At 31.6% G+C, this 22,308-nt stretch overlaps 1 protein-coding gene across 3 annotated transcripts in view; it reads left to right on the plus strand.

Moving 5' to 3' along the window:
• The window catches only part of LOC118201099 (receptor-type guanylate cyclase Gyc76C-like), a 1,003,202-nt gene that overhangs the window by 781,894 nt on the left and 199,000 nt on the right, over window positions 1-22,308 (plus strand). For all 3 annotated transcript variants that reach the window (XM_085815395.1, XM_085815398.1, XM_085815396.1), the window contains one exon: window positions 14,310-14,493. In XM_085815395.1, the coding sequence (XP_085671521.1) occupies window positions 14,310-14,493 (184 nt within the window). The remainder of the gene's footprint in view (window positions 1-14,309; window positions 14,494-22,308) is intronic.

The following is a 22,308-nucleotide window of genomic DNA, read 5'->3' on the forward strand; positions in this document are numbered from 1 at the left end:
CAATTTGCATCAAAAACGCCGTAAGAAATTCTCCGCACTGGTAAAATATTACTTAAATTCTCTAGCTTTGAGACTTCCGTCAGACATTGGCAAGAAGAACAGCTGTCTGGTCAATACAGGATAGCTATCTGTTTAATAGGTTACTTCAAAGCTATAAAAGAAATAACAGTTGGGTAAAAAACATGGACATTTTCAAGAAACAAATTTTCTCTTATGTCCTTTTGGCATTATAGTTATAAATAAAATGCAAAAATTTAGTAAATATGTAGATAAATCTCAGGAAAACATGGTAAATTAACATGATATGTTTATTCAAGTCTATGTAAAGTTGGAGAACAGTGATCGTGATACATTTGAAAAATAGTTCATATACAGCGCATTAAAATTTTGCACCCGATCTGTGAATTCATGAAAAATGGAACAAAAATTTCATTTATCACGTTCGCTTGCTTGCAGTATATTCTCTTGTCGTTTTAATCTTTTTGCTTTTGAGTTGTATTATTTCTGAAGTTGTAATATTTCTGAATCTGAACCTTTAAAACACAAAATCACTCTGATTTATCAACTTGCGTCTAAATGTAAAGTACAGTCAACCAAATGGAAGATTTTAGCATAAGTAAATGTACTACAGACAAAATAAAATTAAAAATTCATCATTATTTTTCATGCTCTGTTCATGAAACTACTCCCGACTTATTCCGTTCGGAAAAATTTCAGAAAAATATTCATTTCTTGTTCATGTTTTTTCATACTCATATAATACTTTTGTTGGAAAATAGGACATTTTCTTATTCCATCTTATATTTCACTGTTAAAGTCTGGCTTGGGAAAATTGTTTTCCGTGGAAATGGCATAGTTGTCCTATATGTCTGTCACTTTTCTAATAAATTACATTACTAATAGGTGAAAATCCCTAGTTATACAGGAATTATCTTGAATGTCTCCTTAATCTGAAGTGCAAAATGAAACCCATGTGCAAAAATAGAGCAAATTTATCTTAAAAAAATCTTCACGAATACATCTTTTTCTCGGTCCTTACATGCTTTTCTGTATTTATCACTCAAGTTCATTGTGTACCTCTCTTTTATCTAATTTGTGAAGTATTCCTCTTTGAATACTAACATTTGAATTTGTTTAACTGATTTTAAAGTACATGTATATTTTGATCAATGCGTGGTGAAATGAGGAACTGTGGCACTGAGTGTTCTAAGCATTCCATACTGCATTTTTCTTAAGAGTACAGTTCAGTTAAAAGCGAAATGTGTTTCGTACTTTGTGAAAATTTTATTTACTTATTATGTGTCATGCTCATGATAAATTAAAATGTTATACATGTGCGCTGGACTGCGTGGTATCAATGTTTAATTAAAATAATGCTTTTCAAAAAAGTGTGGTCTTTCTTATGACATATTCAAAATGTATTAAAATTTTTAAAGTTGGTGACTATAGTAGATCATTATATGGACATTCTGTCATTATTACCTATTTTGTATAATTATTTGTGTGTAATTTTATTTATTATCTATGAGAAGTAAAATGTCAAAAAAGCTGTAAAAGTTCATTATTAAGCAATGTCAGTTTGAAATTTATATCTTAAAATTAATTGTGTTAGGTCTTTTATGTTAATTACTATGTTATATCATTATTTGGAACTCTACTCAGTATTTCGTGTAATGTATCATAACTACGTAGGAGTCATTTATCAGTTATGATAAATTAAATTTCATTCTCAAAAGGCTGTAAGAGTTAAGTGGTAAATAAATTATTGACAATGTGAAATATGGGTATTTTTCAGTTAAGTTACAATGAATACGTTAAAAATATTCCAATTTAACAAATTTTTATATTCCAAATTGGGAGAAAGGCGATAAAGTTTCATTTCCATGGCTGAATATTAATTCCATGTGTATTATAGACTTTAAATTCTCCTTCAGAAAATGTGACTATAATTCAAGTTTAAAATAATACGTTACAATGTGGATATTCTTCTCTGTAGTTAAAATATAATTCAATCTTCTGTACCTTGTTAAGAGAGTTAGGCTGTGATAAGTTCAAATAGAGTAGTGTTTATAAAGTTCTGCGGTAAATGGTGGAATCATATTAAGAATCCGAGTGACGTTTTCACATGAAGGAAAAATCAAGTTTCAGTGTATGTTTGGTGGTTTAAGTAGGATGTGTGCAAGAAAATACAAGATATTTTCGTAAAATATTTCAAAGAGTTAGCAAAATTTGTGTTAGTAGTACAAATGAATTTTACTGAATAAAAGGGAGTGTTCTGAATATATATGTATAAATGTCTGTAGAGTAAAATAAGAAGAAATGAAGTACTATTGTTATGTATCTAAACTCAACTGGGTAGAAATGCTCCATGCATTGGTTTGAGTGGGCTTCATACCATGAAAATTTATTGCTCCTTGTAAGATTTGTTTTAAAGTTAGTAAGTCTGTATTTATTATGGGAAAAAGGAATCAGAAATACAGCATGAATATGTTTTATAAGTTAAATATAAGGGTAAATGTGTAAATGGAAAGTGAAAAAATTACATTTGTCAGACATAGTTTGGTGAATCCTTTGAATAAAAGTAAGACGTGTAAAAGGGAATCAACAAAGTTTTGTATAGTTGGCCAAAAAGTTAATACAGTCATTAATAGTTAGTACAATGCATTAGAAGGAAAAGTTCTGAGTATCTCCAACTAAGTAGTAAAAAAGTAAGAAATGTAGTATTCCAGTTAAACTATATAGAAAGAGCATTGTGTATATTGGCTTAATGCTACAGAAAATATTATCTAGTGAAGTTATATGCATGTAAATTCCAGCTTAAAATTTCAAAGGCAGAGAAATGTAGGTAAGTTTACTTTTGGAGAAATGGAAATGTAACATCGTATTGTAAAACAAGGGAAAAACGTTAAGGGTAAAATAAACATGTAACAAAAAAAAAAAAAACATTTGTGTAAGCAAAAAAACTCAAAAAAATTAAAATTATGAAACTAAATATTACTTTTGTAAAAAAAAAAAGTTAAAAATGTAGTAACACCTTTTTTTTAAATAAAAAGCGGAAAGGAAAATTAAATTTGTAAAAATAAATATTACTTTTGTAAAACCAAAAAAAAAAAAGTTTAAACAAAAAATTAAAATAAAGTAAAGTAAAAATACGAAAAGGAATAAATTTTGGAAAAAAAATAAACTTTTGCAAAATAAAAAAGTGAAAAGGAAAAATTCAATTCGTAAATAAAAATATTACTTTTGTAAAACCAAAAAGAAAATTAAATATAAAAAAAATAAAGTATAAATACGAAAAGGAAAAAAATTTTGGAAAGAAAAAAAACTTTTGCAAAATAGAAAAGTGAAAAGGAAAAATTCAATTCGTAAAATTAAATATTACTTTTGTAAAACCAAAAAGAAAATTAAATATAAAAAAAATAAACTTTGCAAGATAAAAAGTAAAAAGAAAATTTAAATTCACTTTTGTGGAAGTAAACGTCAATTTGCGAAAGTTAAAAATAAAATTTATGTTTGGGAAAGTGAAAAAAATGAAATAAAAAATTAATAAATTAACTAATAACTTTAAAAAAGTAAGAATGAGATGAAAAATGAAAACAATTAAAAATATCTTAATAATAAAAAAATCAAACTGTGGGAAAATCTTATATTTAAAACAGCAATGAATATAATAATGATTAAGAAGCCAAAAGAAATCCTAGCCGTCGTGTAAAAACAAATGTGTGAAGCAATTTTTATGTCAAAGCGCATGCGCAGACTTTCAGCCGTATGTCATCAATGGTGCAAAAAGTCAAAGGGACAAAGAGGGTTTCAAATAACAAGTCTGATAAGAAGACCGGGTAGCCGAGCGGTACTCCCATCCCAGAGATAGCGAGTTCTAATCTCGGCGGTGGAGTTATTTTTAAAATTCATTAAAATGGATTAAAATATAATGGAATCAATTAAAACTAATAAAAAATAATGACGGATTAAATAATTAAAAAGGATGATTCATAATTAAATAATGAAACATAATTAAAAAATAATGAAAAAAAAGATTAAATAACTAAAATAATAAAGGAAAAATTGGTAAATAAGGAAAATAGTTGACGTCACGTGGTTTAAGCGACCGTTTCCACAAGCATAAAAAATATCGTCGTAGCCACAAAAAATAAAACTTTGAAAAAATAGGGTTGTTGCCACAAAAATAAAAGCTTTGAAAACATAAAGTCGTTGCCACAGAATAAAAACGAAAGTTTGATGATGTCATTCCATCCCGTGATACAAGATGGCGCTGGTGTCGTCACTTCCGGTTCCAGGCCCCTGTGGATACTGGCCACGCTCCCTTTCTGTGACGTCACTTCCGCAGCGCGGTTACGGGCGCTTACTACTCATATTCATGTACTGCAAACGTGATATCGATTCTCGTACAACAGGACGTGAAATGTCCTTATCAAAAGACCAAAACATTTTTTCTTGAGGTAAAGAATAATATCCTGTAAGCAATAATATTCCAACAAATCTTTTCATATAAGCTTCAGATGCAATAAAGTCTTTTTTTTCTGCTGAGCATATATATTGTTTGTTCAACGAGAAGAGAGTAAATGTCTAAACCAAAACGAAAATTGAAAACCTGTGCACTAGTTTTACCTTGTATTTTGTCTTTTATAATTTTTCTTCTATCTCTTTCTTCATGTTCTTCCTGAGACATAACTAACAGTTCCTTTTTTATCCACTTCAAGATTTCAATCATCTGCTTTTTAAACTTTTTAGTATGACTATAACTGCTTTTAGAAGGCTGAAACTTACTTCTTACGTGAATTTCAACTTCCCCAGCAGTATCATTTGGTAAAGTATCATTATCATTATTTAAAACATTGCCATTCCTTTCTTCTTCATCACTAGCCTCTGCAATTTCTGGGGCAACAACAACAATATCACTTTCATTCTGGTCATTATTAACATAATCATCATCTTGTTTCTTCATCAAAAAATCTTTGAAGGTCTTCTTCTAATGTAAGATACCTCGTTCTAGGCATTTTTAAACAACCAGAACATGAACCAGAACATCGAAAGGAATGAGTGAAAAAGGAGATTGACTGCCCGTTTCCTGCTGACGTTGCGTCAGCGAAAACCACTTTTCCCTTCCTTCCCAACACAAATATAAACATCTGACTGGTGTAATGTTCTGATAAACGGTGACCTTGACTAAAAATAGATCACGCATAAAGACGGCGATTCTTTCGTTAAATATTTTCAGCAAAAATACCCGGTCGAAAATTTTGCTTAAAGTATGAGATTAATTATTATAAACAAAATGGTTGTTGAAGGCAAATATTTTTTTTACAGAAATAATCTTCATAATATTCTCTACACAAAATCATCTGCTGGTATAAAATATCTTAGGTAGTTATATTTATATACACATTTATTTTAACCGTTGTGTCAACGCAACACCAGCGGCTAATGGGTTAAACAACAACAAAAAATCCCCCTTCTTGGAGAAGAGGAATTTGTGTTTGATCCATCTGGAAAAACTGCCTTATTCAAAATCTATGCCCCACTAAGATTATTTTTACCTAACTTTAATTGGCGTATTTCTCTCCTCTAATATTGTTTTACTCTTTGCTTAATCTTAAATTTTACATTGCTGTGTAATTATAATCACGCCCCACTAATGGTGATTACGACCCCTGAATGGGATTGACTGACTTGAGTTTATTCTCAGGAGAACGGACAGGCTGCTTAGATAGATTTTCCCAAATGTAACGTGAATATGAGCCACTTAAAAAGTCCTTCACGAAGGCATCCTTCATCTTAGACAGATAGGCCTTGTGCCATTTACCATGTTCAAAGTGATGTAGATAATAAAATTGTACTCCAAACTAAAGTTTCTTTTTTTTACTTTATTTTTAGTTAATTTAATATTTTACATTACCAAGTATATCTCTTTCCACTTAAGGTTTTTTGTATGCTTAATTTAAAATTTTACTTCATTTCTTTTCCATTTGAAAGTTACGTTTGCTTATTGCGAAACCTTGAAAACGTTACATCGATCTTAAAAAAAGAAAATTTGCCTGTAGTTTAAAAGTTATAAACCACGTTTTTACACAAGTTTCGGATAAGGTTAATCCATTTAATTAAAACAACTCGTAGGCTATTCGCCTGTGGAGAGTACTTTCTAAGGTAAACTGGCTTGTATCTACCTTATACACGTGGAAACCACAAAAAAGGACATGCAGCCAGCCCGTTCGCCGGGATATAAACTCCGGTCGAACTACCAGTGTTTAGTGTCTTTATAGCTTCGCCTGTGGTGAGCCTATGCGAATTTGAACTCGATGATATTGTTTAAATTCTGTTGTGGATGTCGTCCTTAAATACTATTTATAACTTTGTTTCTTCCTTTTTTTATTGTTATTTTCTTCCGTTGTTTTCAATGCGTTCTGTTCGCTTTGAATATTGATTTAATTTATGTAAAAGTAAACTTTTGATCAAGATTAAAGTGGTTAGAAACACAGTTATAGTCACGAAAATATTTTTTCTATTTATTAAATCACTTGTTTTTCGTCTTTTCTGCGTTTTTTTTTTTTTTAAACTACCTTCGAATTAACCATGTTCTTGCATGAATTTTGCATGTCACGTTTGAATGTACATGGTTTTGCATGTTTCAAGAGTACAGTAGGTTAATCGGGAACCTACTCTACTATTGTAGAAAGGAGCATCTACGGATTCAAACGTTAGCTGACTTTACAAATCCTACTCATATTAGCAATCAGAGAAACTAGCTTCCGCATTTACCATGCTCGAATTGATTTCTTATGCCTACCAGCGGCCGAGCGGTAAAAGTCGCTGAACACTTATAGTTCGGTGTGCTGTTCGAGTCCCGGTGAACGGGTTGGCTGCGTGGCTTTCCCTCATGTGTAATGTGGATACGAACTAGTTTCTCTCAAAAAGACTATCACGGGGCAACCCTCCTTTTCCGTCTCTCCCGACCTCTTAAGTGGTATACGCTTCTGGGCCAAGGGTATACGAGACCTTGCAGTGCCAATTGGCGGAGCACGAAACAATTTTTTTAAATAGGACTTCCTGTGTCTCAAAGTATAAAATTATTTCTTGCAACGATGTGCGCCGTTACCTAACGTGCACCAAAATTGTTTATATGCCAACTGTTCTCATGAAACCCATGTGCATTTTATTAGGCCTTTAAAGCCGTTAACTAAACAAATTAAATCTTTGTGAATGTGAAAAGCTTCAACAAAATCCAATTCACCAATGGAAGAAGCCTTTTTGATAATTTTTGCAGACTCTGTGGATGTCAAAACTGTGATTAAATATATAACTAAGATTAGCTATTGTTATTAAGGCTTGTTGATTTCGCCTTTTAAATTAGTGTTCCTTGATGGGAAATTTTATGTTCTTTTAGTTTGGTCGATATATCTCAAACCGCACTGGCAAATATATGCTATGAATTTGTCAAGAATAAGTCAGAAATGAAAACGTTAAGAATCGAATCAGGGATTTTATTGATAGGTGATAAAATGACTCAAAAACTGAACTTCTGGAGAATCCGTGCAATTTGGAACTGATAGAAGGATGAAATGAAAGTACTGCAAGGATTTTACTGTTATTTCCAATAGAGCGATGTTTTCTTTGAGGTCAGGATGGAGTTCCTTTAAACGCTTTATCAAAGACCACCTGAGAAAAGATTCAGTCAATGGCAGCTGATCTCAAATAACTCAGTTCATCAGCAAGCAAATATTCCGAGGAACAAACTTTTAGAGCACGAAATTTTGCTGAGCTGGGTGGCATGATTCAGATAGGCCAAAAACCAGAAAAAGATTTACGGTACTTAGTAGTACTGAAATCAGGTTCACTGCAGATTATAAGAATATCAAGGAAGGGTTATTGTCAGATTCAGCTTCAAAAGGGAGATGACTGAATGAATAGATCAATCAAAATTATGAATTAAAAATCGCGAAATTCGTTCATTTCGTGCTTTTTAATTCATAATTGAGATTAATTCAATTTCAAAAAGGAACTGAATGGCTGGATCAATCGAAATTAGGAATTAAAAAGCTCGAAAGTCGTTCATTTCGCGCTTTTTAATTCATAATTTCGGTTAATTCAACTTCAAAATGGAGCTGAATGGCTAGATCAATCGAAATTAGAAATTAAAAATCGCGAATGTGTCGTCTACATAGCGAATCCAGAGACGGAAAGACACTTTCCCAAATACTTTAAATAATACTTGTATTTCCAGTAAACAATGACGAAGTTTTTTAATTAGTTTATTATTTGCAATTTATTTCCTTGATTTCTTCTCTATTTTATTTTGAAGGATAACCTAAACTTCTCAGAGTGCTGCGTAGTTAAGATTTGTTAAATGGTATATTTTTGTCATACAATGGAGAGATGTATTTCATCTCTTGTATATCTAAACAAATTTTAATTTAATTTTCAAAGAAAGTATTAATTATTTTTTCTAATATCTATGATTTGTAAAACCATCAAAAGTTGTAGAATTCCAAGAAATCCAAGTCCTGGTTTCTGGAAGAAAAACATACTTAAAGCGCAGATGGCATCTTTTACATCAATATTCAAGCCATTATAATTTTCGGTTTTCCTATGCATCAAAAATAGAATTCATCTTTTCCTCTATTTAATTTGTTTGCTCAGTTTCAATCTTTGGCAATAAATATGTAAATTCCTGTCCTCTCTCTGATTTATTCTTCCGTGAAAATCCTTAGATGGTTTATTTCAATTCGTCATTTGCAAAAACCTTCATTTTACGTTTTCTATTTACATGCAAATTATTGGTCCGGAGGTACAGCTGCTTTCTGCAGGTCCAGTAATCTTCTGAACTAAGAATACAAATACTGCGTGCTTGAATTTAAAAAAGGAATATATATATAAATGAAAACTGAACTCGTGGATGGTATAATTTTCGAATATATGAAAGGAAAAAATATCATGAAAACCAAGTTAAGATTAGAATAAAGTTATCACCTGTTAGTTCATCACTTTGTCATACTTTCATTTCACGGCATATGGTGTAAAGCTGTACAAAATAACAGCCTCGCTTTTGAAGCTTAACATTTATTCTTAAAATTTTATGTTTATTTGGCCCTCTACTGCTACTTTGAATGCAAACATAAATACGAGACGAGGAAAATAAAAATTTTCTTACGTCAATTTTTATATATTTTATATTTTAGTAACTTGTTTGAACCTGTGGGATCATTTTAGTTTTTGAGTGGACATGATTACCTCCGTGATCATCGCTTTTACATTTGGCTCCAGAATTTCTAGTGAATTTTCTTTATAACTCTGAGCAATCCATGCACAACAAACATTTAAACGCGTGATTTGCACTTAAAATTTTTAACATCGCCTAGTGTGTTTAGAAGTAAAATGGCTAATGGCTTAAGTGCCAAACACCAGACATTTTTAAATAAATAATATATCAGTATTTTAAAATAATTTCCCTTACTTTCATTATTATGATCTCCAACAATTGTCCAAAATTTTTGGGTAATTTTTTTCACATTATGCTTCCTTCAATTTTTTTTATTGTCCTCTGCAGTAAGTATACTTTTAGACATCATTGTAGGGAACTAATGTTAAGTTAATGTAATCGATATGAAAACTTCTCAAATTAAAAAAAAAAAATTCAAATGAAATCAACAGATTATATTTCTAAATTCATTTACCTATAAGACGAATTCGACAGGCCGGATTAAAAACTTTGATATTGTAATAAATTTACAAATTTGTCAAAAATACCCATGTTTCATAATGATCTCCGGTAAACTGGTCTCATAAAGTAAACCGGTCTCATAATAGTCCAACTGAGTTATCAAATAAAGTTTTACAAAAGTTTTTAAATTAATTCCTGTTAAATAAACAAATTCTCGGGAACGGAAAGAAATGCACTTACACTAAATGTACTTTTGTGGATTACAAATTTATATATCCAGCATTTAGACTGGAATGTTTTCTTTATGTATTTAAGAACCTCGATGTTAGCATTATGATGATTATAGTCGTTCTATTGTTGAGTATTTCAGTGTATAGTATCTAGATCCGTATCTTTTACAAAGAAATCATAATATTTTTTAAAAGATTTTTGATTGTGTTTTATGATGTAATTATTTGTTTTGCTTTCATTATCACTGAATACCTTTCTCACTATCACTTTCTGTAAGATTATTTTTAAAATTTAATAATTCTCTAGTCCTATGATTTTAAATTGGTAGTGGTTTTGGCAATACAAATTCAAACCTGAGTTATCTCGATTTTTGCGAGGTTCCATTTTGCTGCGTAATTATCAATCAAGATCAATGCTATGCTCGTTTTTGAAGGAAACATTGAATCACAACCCCAAATATACAACGGAAATTATGCGAGAGTCATCTGCATATAATTTTTATTGTTACTGTCATGTAAAAGAGATTTGAAATTCACACTAATGCAAAATTGAACGTTTGCTTGAAATTCGCTCCGATATCGATTTGGATGGTCTTCTTCAAAGAAAACTTTCTGTGTTGTGGTTGGAAAACCAATCCAAATGAGATGGAGAAGCCGGATGAGGAAGTGAAGCCAAAAAACGACATGAACATAGTATTATCTATCGAGCAGAACAGAAATCTAAATGAAAAGATTTGAGATTATGGTTAGGCTAAGAAAACAGAATTTTAAAACCTTTGAGTAAACTAAATTAGAACTAATGGCATTATCTTACAAGGAAAGTTTTGTGAATCTAAATGCCTTCAAGGAAATTAATTCACCAACTGAATAAATATTTCGGATAGGTTTTAAGAGAAATAAAATTAATATTGGAGATGAATAGACCTACTAATTGAAGTATAGATAACTAGCGAACATTAAATAATTTTTGCTATTATAACATACGGTTATTTTGTTCAGTGCGAAATTTTAAGAGGAACTTACAGACTCTTTTAAAATACTTTTTAAGTGGGGAAAAAGTCAGAAATTAGCAATGGTGTCGCCAGGATTAGAACTTCAGATCTTCCGAGAGCCAGCCAGATGTGCATCTTAATTGCACTCCGAAATCATAGCAGACATTTCCTTTTATATTTCTTCACTTAAAGGAAAGCTGAGAAGGAAGGGACCTAGTCACCAAATCCTGGTGGTGACATATTATTATCCACAATGTTTTAGTTTATGCGCAGATTCTTTTCACACTACATAAGTCGTGCAGAATTTTAATTTTTCGAGGTTGGGAAACATAAGAAATAAACAAAACCGTGGCCGGGAATCGATCTCCAGTTCTCTCGACTGCCAGCTAGACTTGTTACCAATTATATTAAGAGCGGAAGGAAGTAGAAAATTCCCTACAACCTTACTTTCTCCCATGCATGTTACACTATACTGAAAATTCTCCAAAAATAGAATATTTAGAGACCTAACAAAGAATTTTATTAATATATGAAAAATAATTTGATATCTGAAATGTTTAAAAATGCTATTAATTTTGTAGTTGACAGAATTTAATAGAAAGGCAATGAGATTATTATCTGTGTTATTAATAGCAGAATTTCTTATAATGGCAAGACATGAAGTTTGTGAAGGATTTTCCAATAATTTTAGGCAAAAAATAATCTGAATAATTACCAACTTTTTATCAGACATTTACCATTTCAAAGAATGTTAAATCTTAGACTTTGCATGGATATTATAAGATTTATCATAATTATACATAAGATGTTCTTAATTTTTTAACAAAATACGAAGACTGATTGTACAATATCAAGGAACATAGTATTTACAATGAGGCCCAGGGCTCCATTCCATTCACAGCGTCAAAAAAGTTTAAAATTAAATGTCCGGTTTCAACTTTCATCAGTGAAAAAAAAAAAAGAACTAACGAAAACATAAGATGGGCAATTGCATTCGGATCAGGCTAAGATTCAACAGAGGTGCTCAGAATGGCGTCCAGTGATGCCGTTCCACAGTTCATACCTGCCCTGCGATTTAAGACACTGTTGTAGCTTCTTCATGTTGTGTTTATCTTGTGCGCTGCAACAACGATTCTCGCAACGAGATCTTCTACGGAGTCCACAGGTATCTCGTACACAAATGATTTCATCCGCCTGTAAAAGAAGAATTGCAGTGGATTTAGATCCTGTTAGCGTGGAGGTCATGCCACAGGTCCACCAAATTTCAATTCATAATCTGGAATATGTGATATTCAGAAAGTGTTAGACTATAGTGGTAAAGTGTGTTGATACTCCTTCAAGTACTTCAAGCTGATACTTCCGCATGTCCTTATACATAGTTGACTGAATAGCCTATAACAAACTGGTACTGCTTCAGAAATATACTATATGCTGCGCCGGTTAGATATTCTGGCAACAGGTAAAGTTCCAGCAGGTAATCATCAAGAATAAACTCCCAGATATTTATAACAAATTTATGCTTGTTTTTAATAGGGGCAGTGTCCTAGAAATTGCTTTCAATTCAAGCGTGTTCGCTGAGAGTGTAGAAAATGTCTTTCCAAGAATGAGGCTTCATCATCAACAATGAAACGACAGGAATTGCGGATTGTTAAATGTCATCTCAAGAATCAGTTCCATGAATTCTAGCCGAAAATGGCATATAAGCTTTTAAATATTGGATTATTGTGCATATGGAAGGTCTGCATGCATGTCTTTTGTATAACATTCCACGGCGTCTTGCGATTAAAACTAATGTCGGACTCCACCGTTCACGAACTTAGGGAAGGAACTGCAGAAAATCCTTCTGTTACCGCTTTTGTGCACATTGACTTATGTGCCATATTTCTGTTTATGGTAAGGAATTAAACGGTTTCGCACAATCTTCTTTCAATACCGGAAAAGACGGAATAGTATAGAATACGATACTTCGAAAATCGATCACCCTACACTTTGTTATGCTTCGTGTCCATTCCCATTTATCTAACAGTACAGCATATGCATGCCTGGCAATCGCTCTTAGTGAGTAATCCACTGTGACCTTCACGAAGTCATTTCAAACGATATAATCAAGGCAATAAATGAAGCATTGAGGATGCAGCGCCTTTAAAGAAATCATGCTTGCTTAGTTTGACATTCTTTTGAACCTTCATGAGTCAATCAGCTGTAACTTTCGATGCTATTTCTTTTCATTTAAAATTTGATACGACAAATGCTTGGGACTGATATCCTGGAGATGTGCTGTTTCTTCTTCGGGACACGAATGATGCCAGATTTAATATCTTGGATTTTTTTTTTTTTATATGTTTCAGCGTTACTGTTTTCTGATATTCTGAGTGAAATGCGGCCATAGGTTCCAGCGTAAATATTATTCGTCTTGAAGGGTAATCTCAACCTTTTTATTTTGTTGCAACGATCTGCAAATTTTCTGTATATCGGTTTGTGCGTATTGTAGAAAATTTGAGATCTCTGATTTTATTAGAGATATTGCGGATTGACAAAAGCTAGCATTCGGAGGTTTAACCATAGGCCGATTTTCCAACAATGGTTCTCATTTCATTAAACAAAATGACATATTGATATAAGGCAAATGTTTTCATACTATATACTGCATACATGTGGCGTAAAATATGCTATAATGCGACATTCATTTGCAGTTACGCGAAACATTAAATTGAAAAGCGTATTTTAGATATCATAATTCTGTTCTTTATAAGTGTAAAATAACTCACCAGTTCAGTGTGAAGTATTTTATTTAAATCTAAGACAGTAACGTATTGTTGTAAACAAACGTTTTATAAACAATGTTTTATTTAATATTTCCAAATCTTGCTTTATACAAAATTCATAATGTAGTTAATTTTTCCTTTTAATCTAAGTTTGAATGAAATAATTTTTTTAGGGCGTTAAAGAGTTTATTTTTTCATTAGTGAGGAGAAAATAATATGAATATTTGATACAGACAATATCTAGCATCTATAATGCGATTTTAATTTTTTTTCTCAGCACTGTTTACAATATTTTATCGTAATTATCTATACTAACTCTTAATTTAAGAACTAGACATTTACCCATTTTATTTACAACTAACCAGCATGTACTATACACTGTTCATTTTTATATAACGTTTCCACTATATATGTTTATATAATATTCCCAAGCCTTGTTTCAAACAAAACTCATTTTCTAGCTGATGTTGTTCCTTCTAAATAAAATTATTTGTGTTGAGTTGGAGAAATGATTCTTTCACTCAATCCGAAATTCAAAGTTAAGACCCGCGAAGTAGCTACATAATTATTTATTCACTTATGGATTCAAATAAATTTCGTTCCTAACAGGAAGTTTTCCAATATATATATAACTTTTTTTTTCTAGAGATAATCCAAAAAGTGAAGCAGATTCCTCCTGAAGACAAAGAACCTTTCAGGCCTCCCATCTATGACGTGCAATGCCAAGATTATGTTGTCAATACAATGAAAGATTCTTGGCATGAAAAACCTGAGAATCGTCCAGACTTTCATACCATTAAAGCAAGACTTCGAAAAATGCGAGAAGGAATGTAAGTATTTTACAATTTTATTCTCTTGTTGCTTCTCCCTTCTGAAGTGTTCTTATTTTCTGTCGAAAGAAACGCCTTGGAATGTGTTCATTGCTATTTCGATTACCTTGACAGGCCTTGAAAACATTATATCGAAAGAACCGTTAATTGGATGCTGATAAAATTTTCGGCGTTCCTTCTCCGTAAATTGCTTGGCATGCTTAAAATTGATTCTAATGAACAAAGGGATTCTTAAAAAAATAGTTGAGATATTTAACTTAATACGTAGCATTTTTCAAAGTCTCCGTATTAAGGGAAGGGGGTTTGTTCTGTTAGAGCTGTTTCGTTCAGCTAGGGGATGGAATGCCTTCGAGAATTATTTATGTTGTATAGCTTTGTGCAGAATTTTATAAGGAAATTAATCTTCTTGGAACTGACTTCATGTTGGGGGAATTGCCAAATTTCTCCTTTCAAGTCTTTTGTTTCAATCGCCAAGAATTGAAGTTTGTCAAACTACAAGAGTTCTGTTAACTTATCTATTTGGTTATGTATTTACCATATATATAAGCCTTATAGATACCTACCATATAAGCGTTCTTTAGCTGCGAGGATTTTTCAATAAAAACTGGCATAAGTAGCATAACATTCTGCGTATTTAATTTGAAACGTTTGCACCCATGTCACTCTAACTGCACTGTCCTCGAGTTACGTAGTATTGTTGTGATAGAGAGACGCGGATACGACCTTAAACTGGACATTTTTGCAAAAAATATTCTACATTGTTTTTGGAAAGTATTTAAGTAAATAGTAAGCCAGGTAAATATGCCTAAATCATAGCTTGTGGATTAGAAGCACAGTTTCAATGTTTTTGCGTCGAAAATGTATGTTGTGTTCTTGTATTATTTTGATGAAAGATTAGTTATCTTACGAATTAGTTTTTGTTTGGTGAATACGATGGATATGATTCTTCTACTCTTCAATAAAAATGTATCTTTTAATTCCTTTCATTTTCGATCACACGCTTCTTTTCACAATATTGATTGGAAAACACACAAATAATGAAACCTTTTTTTACGAAACGTTTAGTTCTTAATTTCATATAGAAACTGTAACGACATTTCTTTCCTATTACATTACCATAATAAAACATAATTTTACTTGTCATAATAATATCCTTACATATGTTAAATTACGAATCGTATACTACATTTTGCAATAGCTAGATTTATTTTAAGTGCATGAAATGCTCTAATAATAATACAGTATTTCCGTTTATACTCTTTTGAAGAGTGTGTAATTTGTTAGACATGAGAAGATATCTGTTTGCGAAATTATTCGCTGTCTTCATCGCAGACTGAAGTGCAATTTCGAAACCCAATTTTTGACTTTCCAATTATGGTCTTTTAATTTGCGGCTTTAGTACTACTTATGCAATTTTGAACGACGTTCTTATCTTAGTTAACAGCAGTACTTGTTTTTTTTTTTTTTTTTTTTTTTTACTTTTTGAAAAAAAAAAAAAAAAAAAAAAATTGAAAACTGACATTTGACTGAGCTTTCGAATGGTTGACGCAATAAATATGCTTTATTGTATTTTAACAGTCAGTTAAAAAAAAAAAAAAAAAAAAAAAAAAAAAACTCATGTGATTTTGCATACTTTACCGTTCCAGTCCAATAACTTTACGACATTTTTCGCTAATCTCTGTTTGGTATTGAGTTGCGGAAATACTGTGTTCAGTTTTACTACAGGGAAGGACAAAAAATGGGTGGTATACCAGAACTTCACCAAACGTTTTACAGTATAGTCATCAACGTACTATCTATAGAGCTCCCTCCAATTTTGATAAAGCACATCATATATTATGAATCCTACCTCTCTTCTCTCATTATAAACCTCTCGAAAGGACGTCTGATTTTAAGTATTTTAAGTGCTCCCATGCCACACATGCACTATACGTTTACAAAATGTAATGCATTCTCCTTAATTCGAACTTGGGCCCAGCGATACTGCAGCGAGCTTCGCTAACAAATAACCATGGATCAGGGAGCCACGTTATTACTACAAGAGGTTTGTTGACTATATTCGTAATATCATATTTTTAAAAAAATCTTGCAGACCACTTCGTTATACGGCAATGCATCAGTATGCTACGACTGTCCTACTCGCAGTCGAAACCTGAATATTTATTCTACCTAGTTGCATTCGTAGTAAAAATGAAATGCTTTTGAAATATTTGCATGCTTTCTATTTAAAAACAGTACATTTGAGTACAAGTAATGGCCTTTTTCAAGATGGAATAACTCTTCTTTATTGAAGTATGCCCAACAAGAATAGAAATACGTTTAATTCCAATACGTGGCAATGCTGCTTTTGAACTAGCTTTTAAATTTTCAGTAAGTAATAGCCATTTTTGCGGCTTCAATCAAAATTCCAAAGTAAACATCAGACTGAGAATATAATTACTATAACATATCTCGGCATCGTTTGGTAAACGTTAATTTTGTCTTTGATCACCATATGCTGAAATCTGTACATCATTACGAATGAATTTCATGCCTAAAGATTTTCTTCAGGCAATTTATATTTAAATTTCCTTAATTCCATGTCAAAAGCAAGGTTATAAGGCCTGATTTTATTTACTCATCTTTATCTACAATGCAAATATATGGTTGCCGTGGAGAAACCAATCATTCTAATGTATTAGCTTTATTCCTGAATAAAGGCTAAGGAAATGCACATACTTTAGCTGTTTAAATTTCTTCTATAGTTAGAGCTATACAAAAATAACAATCTCCTGCGCAACCACTAAATATTCTTTTTATCGGTACTATCCAAAAGTACAGATATCTACTTTCCTGTAGTTTATTTACAAAAGACGATCGAATAGTGTTCATGGCGGCAATGAGACCATGTACTGTGCTTTTGCTGATATCCAAAATAATCTTTCTAAGTGTTTTAAGATGGGCTATGCATCATCTATCGCAAATAACTCCAAATTATATAACTTTCTTTATAAAAATTAAAGAGCACCAAAGAAATATCACTGTATGAATAAATATGGTAACAAGCATAGACACATATTTATGTAATACCTGAGGAAAAATGTTCCATCGGTCAACATATTCTAATGCGTTCCACGGTTTCTTCGTCTATTTTTTCATGTTTCCTAAATTCATAAAATTGTCACTTATTCATTAGCTACCATGTTACAGATTATTCATGTAACCTGCGTAACAGATAATTAATCTTCAGAGAAACTTATCTCAAGCATTGTGTCGTCGAAAATAGAAGGGTCGCACACATGTAGTTTATGCGTATGATAAGATGTTACTAAAAAAGTATTGTTTCTGAAGCGCTGTGCTTGCAGGATGTTGCAGGTCCAAGATTCCTTACATTCAAGGATTACACTTGGTTAAAATTTCCAACGTAGAAGTTACTTTTTGAATTGTGAATTTAGTTATTAGTGTATACAGTTAGGAATGGGATATTCGAATATCTTTAATCTTCACAAAGATTAGAAATTACAAAATCAAATCTTCATGCTTTTTTGTTAACCGAATCCTGACCTAAAAGTTATAAATATTTTAATTTGATAATTTGAAAAGATTTATATCATTGACGTCCAGTAGAAGTGTTCATTTAAAAAAAGAACACGATTGCTGCAATTTCAGTAATACCTGTGTCAAAAGCATTAACTTGTGTAAATTTCTGGCGGAGATTTAGTATTCGATATTTAGTATTTATCTGTGTTAACTGTAATCTCTAATACCCTTTTGATTTAAAGAGATTCTAGAAAAATTAAAATCTCAACTTTAGTAGTTCAGTTTTTAACTGTTTAACTATTTGAACTTTAGTAGTTTTAGTAGTTCAGTTTTTAACTGTTTAGCTGTTTGAACTTTAATAGTTTAGTTTTTTTCGAAATTATGTTCACAAAATTAACCTCAAAATACAAGAGTTTTAAACCTTTGACTATTAACGGAACATATATGAGCCAAAAGTTTAAAAATTACTCCTGGATCGAATATTGCTAAGAATCTTCTGAATATTGGGGATCATCTATCAATAGCTGAAAAATCAAGAAGCCGCTGTGCTCGTTGTACACAAATGAATACAGAGAAAAGAACAAGTATGAGATGCCTAATGTGTAATGTTGGGTTATGCAAAGAATGTTTTACTCTGTACCTGAGGATGTAAATCTATTTCATATAATAACGTTTCCCAGAATAAAATAGGTGGGCTTATAGTAAATAGATCGCTATGTGTGGGACATATGTATCCCACCATTAACTACGACTGGAACATATGGTGTCCCAGCCTTTGGCTTGAAAACTGTTTGTCAGAAAAATCCCAAATGTTAAATTTACCTTATTTATATCATATTTTGTTCACTTGGATAGGAAACAGATGATTTACTTTTTTAATTCAAAGGGTTAATAATGCACTTTATTTATTACATTTACTTTTACCTTAATAAGTATGGGTGTGTTTTTAAAAGCTATAAATGTGTGCTTCATTAAACGCACACTTCAAATTCTCCTTTAATAAGAATTTTTTAATATTGAAATAGTTTCTTTCTTTTTTATTATTATTTGTAAGGGAAGAATTCGAGTGATTCGATTTCAAGAGTTTCGAATGATTTTAGGACTCGTATTCAAAAAATTTCATGATTCTTTACATCTCCGTTTATACTCCTAACAATTATCTTCTTCAACTTTTACTGCAGCAGGGTAAAAAAGGTGTTAGTTTGGAATTTTGATGCCCATTTTTATTTTTTTTTTATTATTTAAAATAAAATATAGCATTTCAAAATTCCATATTAACAAGTGAGGCATTTCTGAGCATTATGTATCTTTTTTTTCTGTCGCAAACATGCATGAACATAATATTGTTCAGAAATATCGCATATTTTTCAAAGCAAGTTAAATTCACAGGCAAAATCAGCTGTGTGTCTTATCTCTTTAATAAATGCTTAGCAAATTGTCACAAGTGAAATGTGAAAGAGTTTTTCAATTTTGTTCATTGTGACTAATCTTGCTTCAAAATGCGACTACAGCTTTTTGTTTCATCTCTATTTTTTTGCAAAAATTACCGCCTTCTCGATTAAAGAGTGAACCATATTAATTTAATAATATGCATTTAGCCACCATTTCGGCTGAGAATAATAAACAGCTGAACTTGCTTATAACTGTTATTCTCGCTTATAACTTGCTTATAACTGTTTTATTATGTTCCCTATTTCGTTAAACCAATCCTTTTTAATTTTTTCTGGATTTCATAAAAAAATGTGGTTGTAACAAAAATAAAATATATTTCCGTTATCATAATGTTAGGACAAATATGAATGTATTTAATTTTAAGAATTTAAACAACGTATTAGACATTATGATTCTAACAACTTTTAGCTTTACTTTCTATATATATTTGGACACGTTATTCCTATATCTTATAATCTTGACCTGTTTGTCGGATTCGTGACTGTTCATCGACTGCCAAATAAAAACTTGCTCAAGAAATTGTGTTGTTTACCTGCTCCAAAAATTTGTAGTCAGACTGAATATTGAAGACATCAAAAAAAAAAAATATTCACACGACAGTCAAATGGCTACTTTTTCTTTTATGAAAGAAACGATTTCCGATTTCTAAAGGCGTCTCTTAAGGAAAGCTGAGAACTATAAATGTGCTGGAGGAAACTGATTGTAGCAAAGCACGCAACAGCTGTCTCCTATATAGAAGACTGTATGTCTGGAAAACGCCAAAGGAAATTTGTTGCCTGTTTTTAATACACCTGGAAAAAAAACCAAAAATGTCTATGCACAGCCGGTCGTTTTCGCTGTAAGTCACGTTCCGTGGATGAAATGATGATAGTGGAGAAAATAAAAACATCTATAATTTTAATGCTTTTTGTTAAAAAAAAAAAAAATATGTTCCAATAGAGTTCTGAACCCCTTCATAATTTCTCTACGTTCTCAAACGTGTTCATTCTTTTAGTAAACGTTTTTGTGAGAAAAAGAAATCTTTCGACTGACAACATAGTTATTTATGTAATAGTAATTATATAATTATATATCATAATTATAGCCTTTCTGTCTATGCGCTCTTTTCTTCCATTTCATTGTTCAAATTGAATTCACTGCTGACGAGGGCCACTTTGATAGTAATCTACCAAAAGCGGGATAATCTTTATTGCGAGATCACGTCAATCGTTGCTGTGGTTGCTGAGGTATGCGATTAATCTAAGAATGCAATGTTTCCCTTTGAAAGACAAAATTTTCTTGAAATAATTAAGAACAGATTTATTTTGCGTGGCGTCTAAATTTAAATTGGAAAAAAAAATATGAAAGGTTTCAGATTTTAAATTACGTCCAAAGCGTTTTTAACGTTTTGTGTGTTACCTTTATATATTTATTATCATGCTCTTTGCACTTAAACCATAAAATTCAGTTCAACAGCAATGTCGCAAAATAATTTTAAAATGAGCATATCACCATCAAATTAGAATTTCCATAGTTCCGCGCCCACCAGCGGCCGAACGGTAAAGTCGCTGAACACTGGTAGTTCGGTCCGAGGTTCGAATCCCGCGAACAGGCTGGTTGCATGGGTGTTTTCGTGGATTTCCCCATGTGTAACGTGTATACGAGCCAGTTCCCCTTAGAAAGTCCTCCACGAAGGCATCCCTCCCCTTAGGCAGATAGCCCTAGTGTGCTTTGCCATAATTAAATATACCAAACCACACAGTTCTAAACAGTACGCACAGAAAAAGAATTTAAGTTATTTAATTTGCAGATAACTCCTTGAAAGTATTGACTGCTCATTTCTCTGAAAATTGTGCAATGTAAGATAGAGAACAAAATTATTAAACTTAATTGGAATCCATTGGCATTAGATCTTCAGATTCATAAATTTTTTAATTAAAATTTCAATCATGCTCTTGATACTACAAGGAAGTAGCAGCTCAATCCCTGTTCAGAATTAACACAGTGACTTTCTGGCTGTAAATAGGACTGAAGTGAGTACGCATTGCTAGTAGCTTCTCGCATTATCAAAGCTTATGCTCCACGCATGTGCATTAGACATTTTTCAGCATGGGAACCTTTGTGGCTTGGCGACAAATATAGATTTCAGGCACGCGTACCCAATTGCTGAGAAATGCATTCCTTATCTTCATGACCAGAAATTTAACACAAATTTCTTTCCGTATTCAAGAAGTAAACTTTTAAACAGTATTCAGTGGCCAAAAGAAATTATTTAGTATTGTTTCAATTAAGAATTACTGATGTGTTATTAAGATAAGCATAGATATGCGAGAATTAATTAAATCTGGACTTAAAAAGAATTTGCGGAAATAACACTTTTTTTCCCACTCGTTTTTATGTTTTCTGAATTACTTTAAATTAATAATGTAAGGTTTCTATAACGCACAGTAATCAATTAATTTAACCTTATTTCACATTTATTTCTTAATGTGTTTTTGTTTGCTATCTCATCCCATATTTGCTGTTTTCATAAAATTCCTCTTTGTAAATTTATTTCATTTTTTTTTTTTTTTTTTGGATATTTGGAAATTATACTGAAATTTCCGCTAGTCACTTATTGTGTGGAACAAACTGTCAGAACTTCACAGACTTATAATCTTTAGAAATGTTCTAATTATCAAGCCGGTTGTGATTTGTGCACCGTTCGTCATTTAAGCAACAGTCTTTTCGAGCATGACTCAAGCATTATTTGGGTTTCATCTTCCTTCCCCAAAAAACAAAACAGCACATATATAAATAAGAAATTAAAAATTGTAAAATTAAAATAAAATAATTCCTTGTTAAAATCGCTCATTACTGGAGTAT

This window comes from Stegodyphus dumicola, chromosome 4, assembly GCF_044657685.1.
Source record: "Stegodyphus dumicola isolate Sdum_Otavi_A_Nest chromosome 4, ASM4465768v1".
Taxonomy (NCBI): Eukaryota; Metazoa; Arthropoda; class Arachnida; order Araneae; family Eresidae; genus Stegodyphus; species Stegodyphus dumicola.